This window comes from Bos javanicus, chromosome 18, assembly GCF_032452875.1.
Source record: "Bos javanicus breed banteng chromosome 18, ARS-OSU_banteng_1.0, whole genome shotgun sequence".
NCBI classification, from domain to species: Eukaryota; Metazoa; Chordata; class Mammalia; order Artiodactyla; family Bovidae; genus Bos; species Bos javanicus.
Window position 1 is genome coordinate 65,684,341 of NC_083885.1, and position 13,383 is coordinate 65,697,723.

At 43.5% G+C, this 13,383-nt stretch overlaps 3 protein-coding genes across 6 annotated transcripts in view; 1 reads left to right on the forward strand and 2 right to left on the reverse strand.

Annotated features, from left to right (window-relative positions):
* The window catches only part of LOC133229775 (uncharacterized), a 425,664-nt gene that overhangs the window by 405,948 nt on the left and 6,333 nt on the right, over window positions 1-13,383 (reverse strand). The gene's annotated exons all lie outside the window — the stretch shown is intronic.
* Window positions 1-13,383, reverse strand: part of LOC133229746 (zinc finger protein 850-like) — an 87,836-nt gene that overhangs the window by 8,312 nt on the left and 66,141 nt on the right. For 2 of the 4 annotated variants that reach the window (XM_061386462.1, XM_061386461.1), the window contains exons 3-4: window positions 12,363-12,481; window positions 10,327-10,606 (exon numbers count right to left, since the gene is read on the reverse strand). In XM_061386462.1, the coding sequence (XP_061242446.1) occupies window positions 10,327-10,606; window positions 12,363-12,481 (399 nt within the window). Of the gene's footprint in view, window positions 1-10,326; window positions 10,607-12,166; window positions 12,482-13,383 lie in introns of those variants that run through there. The other 2 variants (XR_009730635.1, XR_009730634.1) reach the window with 1 other exon arrangement.
* LOC133229787 (histone H3.3C-like) lies at window positions 2,838-3,301 on the forward strand. The gene has a single exon (XM_061386536.1). It carries the CDS (start codon window positions 2,853-2,855, stop codon window positions 3,261-3,263), a length of 411 nt encoding a protein of 136 aa, XP_061242520.1. The 5' UTR covers window positions 2,838-2,852; the 3' UTR covers window positions 3,264-3,301.

Genomic DNA, 13,383 nt, shown 5'->3' on the forward strand with positions numbered 1-13,383 from the left:
ACAGTGGAAACAGTGTCAGACTTTATTTTTGGGGGCTCCAAAATCACTGCGGATGGTGACTGCAGCCATGAAATTAAAAGAGGCTTACTCCTTGGAAGGAAAGTTACGACCAACCTAGACAGCATATTCAAAAGCAGAGACATTACTTTGCCAACAAAGGCCCGTCTAGTCAAGGATATGATTTTTCCAGTGGTCATGTATGGATGTGAGAGTTGGACTGTGAAGAAAGCTGAGCGCTGAAGAATTGATGCTTTTGAACTGTGGTGTTGGAGAGTCCCTTGGACTGCAAGGAGATCCAACCAGTCCATTCTAAAGGAGATCAGTCCTGGGTGTTCTTTGGAAGGACTGATGCTGAAGCTGAAACTCCAATACCTTGGCCACCTCATTTGAAGAGTTGACTTATTGGAAAAGACTCTGATGCTGGGAGGGATTCGGGGCAGGAGGAGAAGGGGACGACAGAGGATGAGATGGTTGGATGGCATCACTGACTTGATGGACATGAGTTTGAGTGAACTCCGGGAGTTGGTGATGGACAGGGAGGCCTGGCGTGCTGCAATTCATGAGGTCACAAAGAGTGGGACCTGACTGAGCAACTGAACTGAATCTTACTTACAAAATTTTTATATTAATAATCAAACATGTTGAGCTTGTTTTCCATTTGCTATATACTACCCTTTTATTCTGAAGTGTATCATAGCTCAAAACCTGTCATGTTGATACCAGTATGCGCGGAGTCAGCAGGAGGCACTCTGCCCGTGGCAAAGGTCATGAGGAAGGAGGCTCGACATACGCAAAGGCGGGATCGAGCCTCAGGAGTCCCCCTGGAAATCCTCGAGCATCTACCCCCATAACCAGAGCCTGCCTACTTTACTACTTTGTGCTCTCACCTATACCTCTGACTTTACGGGGGGCTGTCCCCCACCACCTCTTTCAGAGAAGGAATTAACTTAGAGCTCCAGTTAATAATAATTCCTGGGCGTGACAGGAGTGTTTCAACCTACAAACTCCTCTGAAGGTTCTCTAGCCTGCCTGACAGGCTTGTCTGGCCACATGTGATTGCTCACAGCCTCCCAACCGTGAGAGGCTCGAGATGCTTTAAACCTTCTAAAAACAGGTTCTTTAGAGAAGTTAGAAAACTATTAGTATAAGTATAGTGGGCTGATTAGAAATTGTGTTGGTGAAGGGTTTTTCATTTGTTGAGCCAATGTTTACTGCTAAGTCTCCATATCCCCTGCCCTTACACACATTAATGAATATATAGAAAAAATAAGTATTAACCTTTGATATAAATCACGTTAGACCTTAGGCTAAGTAAATTCTTTCCTTAATTAAAACCCACTACACCCTCACCCTATAGGAATGTAACTTTATTTGGGTGGCGTCTGTTTTAAGAATAATCAGCCTTGGAGAAATAAGTGTTCTGGTTGACTGACCGCTGTCACAAGGAGAGGGTCATAAATTGTCAGCAGGCCCCCCTGGCCAGAAGATGATGCAACACCCCTAAGACCTCTGTATACATTTGTGTGAAGCACCTGACTTTAATAAAAGTCAGGACTGCTGTCCCCACGTGACTTTTGTATAATATCTCAGTGTATAAAAACAGACTTTGGAAAATAAAGAATTGGGATCAGTTCCTCGAAAGACTGGTCTCCCCATGTCTCTCTCTCTCTCAAACTCTGGCTGAGTCTCCATCTGGAGCGCGGAGCCCGCCATGCTTACTAATTATGCCTGGGCTTCTAAGATCTGACCGGGGAGGCCTCAGTGTCTCCTCTCCTTCGGGAGAACGGAAGGACGCCTGTGGCCTACGTAAGTGATGCAAGCTTCTTGTCTTGAAGTTTTATTGGTCTCCCGCATAAACCAAGCTACTCAGCCTCTTTTCTCCACTGAATTTTCCTGCTGAGCTATCCTCATTCTATTACTCTTTATATCTCTAATTAATATTTAAATAAGTCGCCAACGCCGTCCCCGCTTCGAATACCCTGTGCGACTCTTTGTGACCCTATAGACTGTAGCTGGGCAGGCTCCTCTGTCCACGAGATTCTCCAGGCAAGAATACTGGAGTGGGCTGCCATGCTCTCCTTCGGGGGATCTTCCTGACCCATGGATCGAACCCGCACCTCCTGTGTCTCCTGCACTGCAGGCAGATTCTTAACCTACTGAGCTACCTGGGAGGCCCCAGTATTATTTTACTGTTCATCAGTTTTCCTTAGCAAAGTTAAAAATACTAAATCCCTTCAACCTCAGGAGAAGTAAGACAGAGAAATATAGTCAGTCGTGCCAGTAGAGGTGCAAAGTAGGGAAGAGAAGACCCAACTATGTGGATTATTTCATAGTTCTCACCAAGTTTTCACTTGTATTACCATCAGGTCAGACTGTTATTGAAGCCTCCTACACTGTTGGTGGGAATGTATATGTTAGCCAAAAAGTTTGTCTGGGTTTTCTGTAAGATATTACAGCAAAACCCCAATGAACTTTTTGCCAACCTGATAAGATTGGTACAGCCACTTTGGGAAACAGTATGGAGGTTCCTTACAATATGATCCAGCAATCCCACTCCTGGGCAAGTACCTGGAGAAAACCACTGTTCTAAAGGATACACGTACCCCAAATACCTGTCATGGTATTTCCGGGTCATGTGACTAGCACCGCAATGGAGGGGACACTGGTTCGACCCCTGGTCTGGGAAGATCGCACATGCCATGGAACAACTAAGCCTGTGCACCACAACAAGAGGAGCCCCTGGTGTTCGCAGCCGCCGCCGCGCCGCCATCACTCTCCAACGCCAGTGCCGCCTCCAGCTCGCCGAGCTCCAGCCGAAGGAGAAGGAGGGTAAGTAAGGAGGTCTCTATACCATGGCTTGTACAAAGCAGACTGCCCGCAAATTGACAGGTGGTAAAACACCGAGGAAGCAACTTGCTACAAAAGCCACTCGGAAGAGTGCGCCCTCTACTGGAGGGGTGAAGAAACCTCATTGTTACAGGCCTGGTACTGTGGCACTCCGTGAAATTAGACGTTATCAGAAGTCCACTGAACTTCTGATTCGCAAACTTCCCTTCCAGCGTCTGGTGCGGGAAATTGCTCAGGACTTCAAAACAGATCTGCGCTTCCAGAGTGCAGCTATTGGTGCTTTGCAGGAGGCAAATGAGGCCTATGTGGTTGGCCTTTTTGAAGACACCAACCTGTGTGCTATCCATGCCAAACGTGTAACAATTATGCCAAAAGACATCCAGCTAGCACGCCGCATACGTGGAGAACGTGCTTAAGAATCCACTATAACGGGAAACATTTCATTCTTTAAAAAAAAAAAAAAATTCTCTTCTTCCTGTTATTAGTAGTTCTGAACGTTAGATATTTTTTTTCCATGGGGTCAAAAGGTACCTAAATATATGATTGCAAGTGGAAAATAGGGGACAGAAATCAGGTATTGGCAGTTTTTCCATTTTCATTTGTGTGTGAATTTTTAATATAAATGTGGGGACGTAAAGCATTAATGAAAGTCAAAATGTTTCAGTCAACAAGTTTCAGCAGTTCAACTTTATAACAATTATAAATAAACCTGTTGAATTTTTCTGGACAATGCCAGCATTTGGATTTTTTTAAAACAAGTAAATTTCTTATTGACTGCAAAAAAAAAAAAAAAGAGAGAGAGAAGCCACGCAACAAGAAGTCTGTGAACTGCAACTAGAGAAAGCCCGCAGCAATGAAGGTCTAGCATAGTGAAAAAGAATAAAAATGTCAACTGCGGCAAGAGCTTCGGAGAGGAAATTTAAACAAAATCTTCAAGTTACCATTGGATTTAGGACTTTGTTAGTGACAATGAGCTGTGAGGCTAATACACGAAACTTGAAAAAGTAGAGCTATATTGTTGACGTAATCAGGAGAGAGAAAAAAACAATGCTCTTTAAGAGTTCAGTTCTGGGGATTTCCTGGTGGTCCAGTGGCTAAGACTACACGCTTCCAATGCAGGGAGTCCGGGTTCAATCCTGATCTGGAAACTGGATACCACATGTTGGGAACTGAGAGTTTTCATGCCAAAACTAAGACCAGACACAGAAAAATAAATTAAATATTAAAAATAAATAAAACAAAAGTTCAGTTGTAAAAGATGACAGAAACAGTAGAACAAGAAATGCACTGGATCACTAAGAGAGAAAAAACTATTTTTAGAAGGAATAAGTATTTATAAAGTTAGTTCAAAAAGAGACTGAAAGAGACAGCAGTAACAGGTCACCAGTCATGAGATTTGATCAAGAACCAGTCTGCAGACAAATTGAGACATGAGGGCATGGCTCTTAGCTGGCATTTGAGTTAAACTGATTTGTTTTAGGTCAGGAAGCAGAAACTGTTTTCACATGGTGAGCTCTGCTCTTCCTGTGGGTGGCAGGAGCTGAATATCAACAGAGAAGGGAGTCATACCAGGGAACTTAATGAAGTAACAATTAAGATTTGCTGGCCCTGCTGAAAGTTTAATAAAGAGACTGAGCCAAGAACTGCAATCTGGAGAGGAAAACACCAGGAAATGGGAAAGCTGCTGGTCCGGGGACAACGTGTGCACAGGGGCTCAGGTGAACGGGGTTCTGGAAGTTTTAAATGACGGACGTGAGCTCTCTGACCTCAAAGTACTGAGATATTTATAATTACTAAGACAGTTCAGGGGAAGATGTCCTAGATTTTCTGAATGTTCCTCAGCTAAGTGAAGGTGGTAAGGCTAAAAAGGAAATCTCCATGTGGAATCTTTTTAGCCAATTGGGAACAGTGACATCTTAGAGCAGTGATGATCAACCCAAGACTTCACATCTCTAAAGAGCAGAGAACCTATCTGAGACCCTAGCCAGTGATTTTGAAAATTTTCTCTCTAAGCCAGCATATGCTACAGGCAGTGAGTGACGAGCGCATGAAACTGTGCCTACAGTCACTGGGGTAGGATCCAATTCCACTCCCCTAATTGGTGGTTGTGGTATAAGGAGAGTTTCAGTTACAAATAAGAATTACAACGTCTGCTGCAAACTGCTATGATACACCATGGAGATGATATTGCATCCATTTAAAATTGAACTGTAGTTTGTGTTCAAGAAAAATGAAATATCTCCAACAGCCCTAATACTGTGGATGTCAAATCTAAAGACTGTAAATTTGGGAAAACTACTTGTGTTTCACAAAACGTATTCTCCTTAAAGTTGTTTTGAAAACCCACTCCTGGACATATTAACAGGAGAAAACTGTAATTTGAAAAGATACATGCCACTTAAGAAAGTTCCTTAAGTGGCCTAGTGGTTAGGATTCTGGGCTTAACTGCTCTGGGCCCGGTTCAATTCCTGGAGGGAACTGAAATCCTGCAAGCCGGGGAGAGAGGAAGGGAGGATAGTAGGGAGGAAGGAAGAGAAAGCAAGCAAGAAAAATCCATGCACCCATGCACCCCAATGTTTACTGCAGCACTGTTTACAACAGCCAAGCATAGAAGCAACTTAAATATCCATCGACAGAGAAATGGATAAAGGTGTGGCATATACACACACATACACGCCACACACACACAGACATATACATATATATAATAGAAGATTACTCAACCATAAAAGAGAATGAAATAATAGAGAGTATTATACTAAGGGAAGCAAGACAAATATCATATGATATCACTAATATGCAGAATCTTAAAAAGATGATACAAATCTTTACAAAGAAACTTATTTACAAAATAGAAACAGATTAGACTTTGAAAAGGATCATGGTTATCAAAGGGGAAAGGTGGTGGGTAGATAAATTGGGAGTTTGGGATTAACATATCCACTACTATAAATAAAGAGAAGGGAATGGCAACCCACTCCAGTATTCTTGCCTGGAAAATTCCATGGACAGAGCAGCCTGGTGGGCTACAGTCCATAGAGTCACAAAGAGTCAGACACAACTGAACACACACACACACACACACACACACACACACACACAAATAAATAAAACAGATAACCAACAAGGACCTACTGTATAGCACAAGAGCTCTACTCAATATTCTGTAATAACATATAAGGGATAAGAATCTGAAGAAGAACGGATACATATATATGTATAACTGAGCCACTATGCTGTACACCTGACAGTAATACATTTTTCATCAATTATACCTCAATCTAAAATAAAAATTTAAAGAATTGTTTAAAAAAAAAAAACAGGAGACAACTAGCCCAAAACGGAGTCACGAACTGAGCTTTACTCACCAAACCAACACTACCTAAGTTCAGTTTCAGCCTTCCCCAGAAACCAAATCTTAAATCAGTCAACCTGGTATTTCCTGGTCAGCACTAGTGAGGTAATCTGCCTGACAGTTCCCTGACTAGGCCCCTGGCATTGGGAGCTCGGAAGCTTAGCCACTTGACTACGTGGTCTAACATCTTTTTTATTTTTAAGATTTGCTTATGTGGCTGCATCAGGCCCTAGTTGAGGTGTGTGGGCTGTTCACTGCAGCACGCAGGCCTCTCTGGTTGTGGCACGTGGGCATACTTGTCCTGGGGCATGCGGAATCTTAGTTCCCTTACCAGGGATCAAAGCTGCATCCCCTGCGTTGGAAGATGGATTCTTAACCACTAGACCACCAGTCCTAATGTCTTTTTATTAGAGTCCTTTCATGACAACTCTATTTAAAATAATAAAAGTCTCTGGGATTTGTCTTAATTTTCTATAGTATATACTGTAAAATGTACTCTGTCTAATGTACAATTTTGCATATCTTGACAGCACATATAATCATAAATACATCACTAAAATATACAGAACTTGGGAATTCCCTGGCAGTCCAGTGGTTAGGACTCTGTGCTTTCTCAGCTGTGACCCGGGTTTAATGTGTAGTCAGGGAACTAAGACCCGAGAGCTGCTCAGTGTGCCCAGAACAAAAAAAAAGGAACAAGGGAAAAGCAGTAAGTATATACAAAGGAATTCCCATAAGGTTATCAGCTGATTTTCCAGCAGAAACTCTACAAGGCAGAAAAGCTAAAAACCTCCAACCAAGAATACTCTACCCAGCAAGGCTCTCGTTCAGATTCGACCAAGAAGTCAAAAGCTTTACAGACAAGCAAAAGCTAAGAGAATTCAGCACCACCAAGCCAGCTTTAGCACATATGCCAAAGGAACTTCTCTAGAAGGAAAAGGCCACAACTAGAAACAAGAAAATTAAAAATGGGAAAGCTCACTGGTAAAAGCTCACATACAGTCAAGGTAGGAAATCACCCACACACAAATATGGTATCAAAACCAGCAATTATGAGAAGTGGAGAGTACAAATGTAGGCTATTGGAAACACATGTGACATGAAGAAACCAGCAATTTAAAACATATAAAAAATATATTTTTATGTTATATGTATGTACATATATACATATATAAAGACCTCATGGTAGGGACTTCCCTGGCAGCCCAGTGGTTAAGAATCTGCCTGGCAGTGCAAGGCACTCGGGTTCGATCCCTTGGTGGCAAACCAGAATCCCACATGCTGCAGAGCAACTGAGCCTGCGAGCAGCAACTACTGAAGCCTGCATGCTCCCAAGCCCAAGCGCCACAACTAGACTCTCTGCGCCACATCAAACGAGCCTTCATGACACAACAAAGATCACATGCAAACAAACAAACAAAAAAGCTTCATGGTAACTGCAAAACAAACTTCCAGCTATAAAACAAATAAGTCAAGGATGTAAGCAGTGATCCCCCACCTTTCTGGCACCAGGGACTGGTTCCATGGAAGACAATTTTTCACAGACCAGGGGAGGCTGGTTTCGGGCTGACTGATGCACAGTACATTGATTGCGCACTTTATTTCTAATCTACTGATGCTGCACATCTGACAAGAGGTAGCAGTCCGCAGCCCACAGGCTGGGGACCCCGAGTACAGCGTAGGGAATATAGTCAATAATACTGTAGTAACTCTGTATGGTAACACACAGTAACAGAATGTTTCCTGTCATTTTGTAATGTATGTAAGTATCTAGTTACTATATTGTACAACTGAAACTAATGTAAGTCAATCACACAAATATGTTAAAAAAAAAAAAAAAACACCTAGATCTATCTGTTTCACTCTCTGTTAGAGAGTGAATGTTTATTTCCCCCCAGAATTCATACCTGACACAGAACCTCCCAATTTTATGGTATTAGAAGTGAGAACCTTTGGGAGGAAATTAGATGAGACCATGAAGGTAGGCCCCACAAGGGAGAGACTGTCACCCTTATAAAAGACAGGAGAGCTTGCTCCTCTCTGCTCATCACCACATAAGGACACAGAACATGGCTTCTAGGAACCAGGAAGCAGGCCCTCACCAGACACAGAACCTGACCATGCAGGCACCCTGATCTTGGACTTCCAGCCTCTAGAAAAAAAACTCCTGGTGTTTATAAGTTATCTAGTTTACGGTACTTTGTTATAACCAACCATGCAGAAAAAGACACTTTCCTTCCCCACTGGAAAACCCAGTTAACTCATAATAAAAACATATCCAGAATCCAGCCACTTCCAAGCTACCACTCTGTTCCATAAACCCTCAAGTGGACTACTGTAGGAGCCTCCACACTGGTTTTCCTTTCTCTTCCCTCAGTCTCACAATCTAGTCTCCACTGTGCAGCCATACGGAGACTGTTTAGAGGTAGGTACGGGCTTCCCTGGAGGCTGTGTTAAAGAGTCCACCTGCCAATGCAGGATCTGGGGTTCGATCCCTGGGTCAGGAGGGTTCCACATGCTGCAGAGCGACTAACCCAGAGGCACAGCTATTGAGCCCGTGTGCCACAACTACTGAAGCCCACTCGCCCCCGAGCCCACACTCTGCCACAAGAAGCCACTGCAATGAGAAGCACCACCCGACCCCCCAACATAAATAAATGAACGGAGCTGCTGCTGCTAAGTTGCTTCAGTCGTGTCCAACTCCGTGACCCCATAGACGGCAGCCCACCAGGCTCCCCTGTCCCTGGGATTCTCCAGGCAAGAACACTGGAGTGGGTTGCCATTTCCTTCTCCTATAAATGGAGCTAGGCAAGGTCATTCCCCCTCTTCTGATTCAAACTTCCTATCACCTCCAGAACAGATACCCAATTTCTTAGGCAGCCGTTCCAGTACTGAACTCTGTTCTCTTGCTCCTTCTTCCCACCTAATGGAAAGATCTTAATGATCCCACCTCAGCTCCACCTCTAAGCACTTTCACGTCCTGGTACTTGGATAACATTTCCACACCCACTTACATTAGGTGCCAGAAATGCAAGCACTTCTATACCATCTTTGGTAGACTCAGGACCCTAGGTTTAGGTCCTTAAAGAATTCCACGGCAGGAACTTCCCTGGTGGTGCAGGGGATGAGAATCTGCCTGCAAGAGCAGTGGACACAGGTTCGATCCCCGGTCTGAGAAGATTCACAAGCTGCGAGAGTAACTAAGACAATGCACCACAGCTACTGAACCCATGCTCCACAAGAGAAATCACCACAATGAAAAACCCATACACCTCGGAAAGAGTAGCCCCCACTCAGGGCAGCTAGAGAAATGCCTGCGCAGCAAGGAAGACCCAGCACAGCCATAAATAAGCAATGTATAAAAAGAATCCCGGGTCACCGCAATGCAGAGAATATATGGGTTGGGGAAGGGAACAATAGCAGTCTGGGACACACTACACATACCTATAGAGATCCCGCAAACGTTTCTGCAGTCATGTTTTAAGACACAGGCTACAGATGAATGAATACAATGTCAGGTTTCACGGGGTTCAGGCCGCTATGCGCGCACGCCTGGCCCTTGGGCTGAATGCCTAACTTATGTGCCTCAGTGTCTCACCTTACTAGCTCTGTGTGCTTGAACAAAGATCCAACCTCCTGGTGCCCCAACGTCTTCATCCTCTTCCTCGGTCTGGTTATCCAATGGCTGTTAAACAGCTTTTGGAAGACTTTTGAAAACCTAACGTAGTTTGGTTTAAAATTTCCCACAGCTCTTAGAATTCCTGAGAATATATGCAGAGCCCTCAGCCTGCTATTCTAGGAGTAACTCCGCCTCAAACTTTGTTCCTCGCCAGGCACAACGGAGCCCAGATTTCCCGAATTCCCAGAGCTCAGTCGCAGCTCCAGGCCTTGGTACATCCCGGTTCCTCTGCCTGTATCCCTCTCCCTCATCTAATCACACCCCAGATAGTAAGATTAAACTGGAAAACTGAAATGTTTATTCACAACCACTGTCAGAAACAAGAGCACGTGTACTAACGCCTCACCGTCCCGGACACCGGGGGCTGGGCTGCAGGGACGAGGGCACTCCAGGCGTTAGTGTCTGGTGGGGTGAGGGCGGGGAGGGCCCGAGGACAAGCGCTTACCTGCGGCGGGTCCCTCCGAGCGGCCGCAGCCATCCAGGCCTTTGGGCGGAGTGGGTCCGGGAGCGGGCCGGCGGGTCTTAAACCGGCCCTGGTGCGAATCATCTCTCGCGGTGCTGCGGCCGAACCTCAGACTCGCTTCTGTGCAGCGGGACTCCTCTGACGCTTTCTCGGTCCTGTCCCGTCGGCCCCGTCTCACGGCTCCGGAACTTCTATCCGGACGAACACACCCGAGCAGCCAAAATGACCGCCCGGAGGAGGACGCCGGAAGCCCCGCCCCTCGCTAGGAGACACGCACGGAAACGCCTCTGTTCTGAGCCTTCATTGGCTCAGCTAGGCTGCTCAGCAGAGTATTCTGGGTAATGTAGTTCTCACGCTTGGGGGTAATTCACCCCACCCCTTTGCACCCTGACAAGTTTAGACCCGAGGGGCGCTGGGAAATGGAGTTCACCCATCCAAGGACTTAGAAGCCTCTTGTTCGTTCTTAAAAGGGCAGATCTCAGGACTTCTAGGGGATGTTGTGTTGTCTGAAGACATTCACCCAAGTTTCTGTGAACTTCATCATGCTGCCTGAGGCTACCTGTACCGCTTCTGAAGTTCTCAGAGGACACAGAACCAAGTACACATACCATTCCTAGTCCTTCAGATACAAAATGTGTCCGCTGGTAGCAGAAGCTAATAAACATTTCATGCTGCTACTGCTGCTAAGTCACTTCAGTCGTGTCCAACTCTGTGCGACCCCATAGACGGCAGCCCACCAGGCTCCCCCGTCCCTGGGATTCTCCAGGCAAGAACACTGGAGTGGGTTGCCATTTCCTTCTCCAATGCATGAAAGTGAAAAGTGAAAGTGAAGTCCCTCAGTCGTGTCCGACCCTCAGCGACCCCATGGACTGCAGCCTACCAGGCTCCGCCATCCATGGGATTTTCCAGGCAAGAGTACTGGAGTGGGTTGCCATTGCCTTCTAGGATTCTTAATCACTAGACCACCAGGGAAGCCTTGTCTTTAATAAATTTAAATGGAGTATAATCTATAAAAATACTGAATCACTATGTTATATACCTGGATTAGTTCCAGGTGTAAAACAACTATACTTCAATAAAAATAAACTAATAATGAAAAATAAACATTACCATGTTGCAATTAAATCTATACACTATGAAGTGTTAGACTCAGTTTGATCAGTCTCTGTATGTTTGGTCAGGAAGAAGAGAAAAAACACTCCAGGTAGGTCAGAGGGAGTACAAAGGTGGATCTCTATAGTCACTTCAGAAAATACTTCTAACAGCATAGTAAGTTATTGTGTCCAATTTAGCAAGCATATAATATTTTTATCATTTAGTTTCTTTTTGGATAGTCTGACAATTTCTCAAAAATAGAACAATGAAAGACATGCAGATTTCATACAGATTAACAGGTGTGGTATTCACAGATGGAGCATGTATGAAAAAGGTGTTCTGAACCCCGAACTGCACAGAGTAACTGAAACTATGATCTCATCACTGGGAAGTCGTTATCATTTCCCCTGGATTACAGAAACTGCTCTGCATGAGGAACTATTACCTGAAAAAAGTTATAAAATTCAAATTACAGAAAGCTATTAATGACTATGTAGTGATTCAGAGATTGTGTCTGAAATGTCTCAGAGGAGTATCAGTAGATGGTTAAAAATGTGAAAATCTTAGAGAAGTTTTAGCAGTGATGTCTGAGAAGAGATACAATTAAGCTGAGCATGTGACCAGAATAATTATTCTGAAGACACTGCCTTCTCCTTTTAGGTGCTAATGGCTGTCAAATTTTGCTAAACATTACTTATATTAAAAATACTTATTTAATACTTAAAACTAAAAGGGTTAAAAATAATTTTTAATAAAATCAATTTGTTTTAATTGAATTTTTTAAGGAATCTTATCATTTCTCCTACATGAATACACAGTGACACATCATGTCTCTTCTGGAAAATCTCTCTCCTTTGGTGTTTCCATCAAAACCTGTCAGAAGTTATCACATACTTTCCTGGCTTTATCTTACGTACACATACCCACACACAGAATTCTTGACATCCCTTCAGTTCTTCCAGTCTTCTAAAGCTTCCAGAAGTCAGTAAATTTTTAGGACTTCTTCTTCTCCATTTGAAAGCAACTTCACCCAGCCAATATGCTTAGAAAATGCAAATAAATTTTTTGGAGATCAGCTTAAAGTTCAAATTAACAGTAAATTTTGTAACTTACTGTTAAAATTTTTAAAAAAGGAAAATAAATCCTCTGAGGCAAAAGGAGAGTTTCATCACCGATCATCCACTTTTTCTTAAGGCATTTACTTAAGAAAACTTGTCTTTTCTTCCTTTGCCCATTATGATATATTTTTAAAAGCTATATAAGCCTTTTGCCAGATTTGCATTCTGGATACCTTTTGCTCCAGGACCTGAGAGATTGCTCTTTTAAATTCAATCATTACATAAGAGCGTGCCCTTATCTTCCAGTTTCTATAGGAGAGGAGCCTGACTTCAGCAGGTGCCAGGCTCTAATTTATAAAACTACCTCCTGTCATAAAGGTATAAGAAATGTATTTTTCTTTAGATAAAGACACTTGGCAAACACCAATGGTCACTCCAATTACAAGGTAATTTAGCATGAATGATACAAAAAAAATGGTACTGTCAAATCCTCTTACTGGAGAACTAGTTCTCATTTATCTCAAGAACATGTATGTAACACATTGTACTGCATGGTCACATAAAAGGATGAGGTTCCTTACTGACTTCATGATCTCCTTACTAGACTGCCTGTAATGCATATCACATTCTGCCTCAATGCTTCTTCAACAGGAAAAAAAAAAAAAAAGTTTTCTCTCTCTTCTTTTTATGTGAAGAAGTCTTCTGGGTTAGCAGGACACTTTATTTAAAACTATGTTTCCACAACAGTTCCTACCTTAGAACACCACAACACTGAACAGTAAACAATCACGCTGTACAGTTATAAACTTGGCTTTTGTATATGTGCAGGCCTTTGTGTGGAAATGTAAAGCACCACTGTCTGAGTATTCATCATGTAGAATACTGG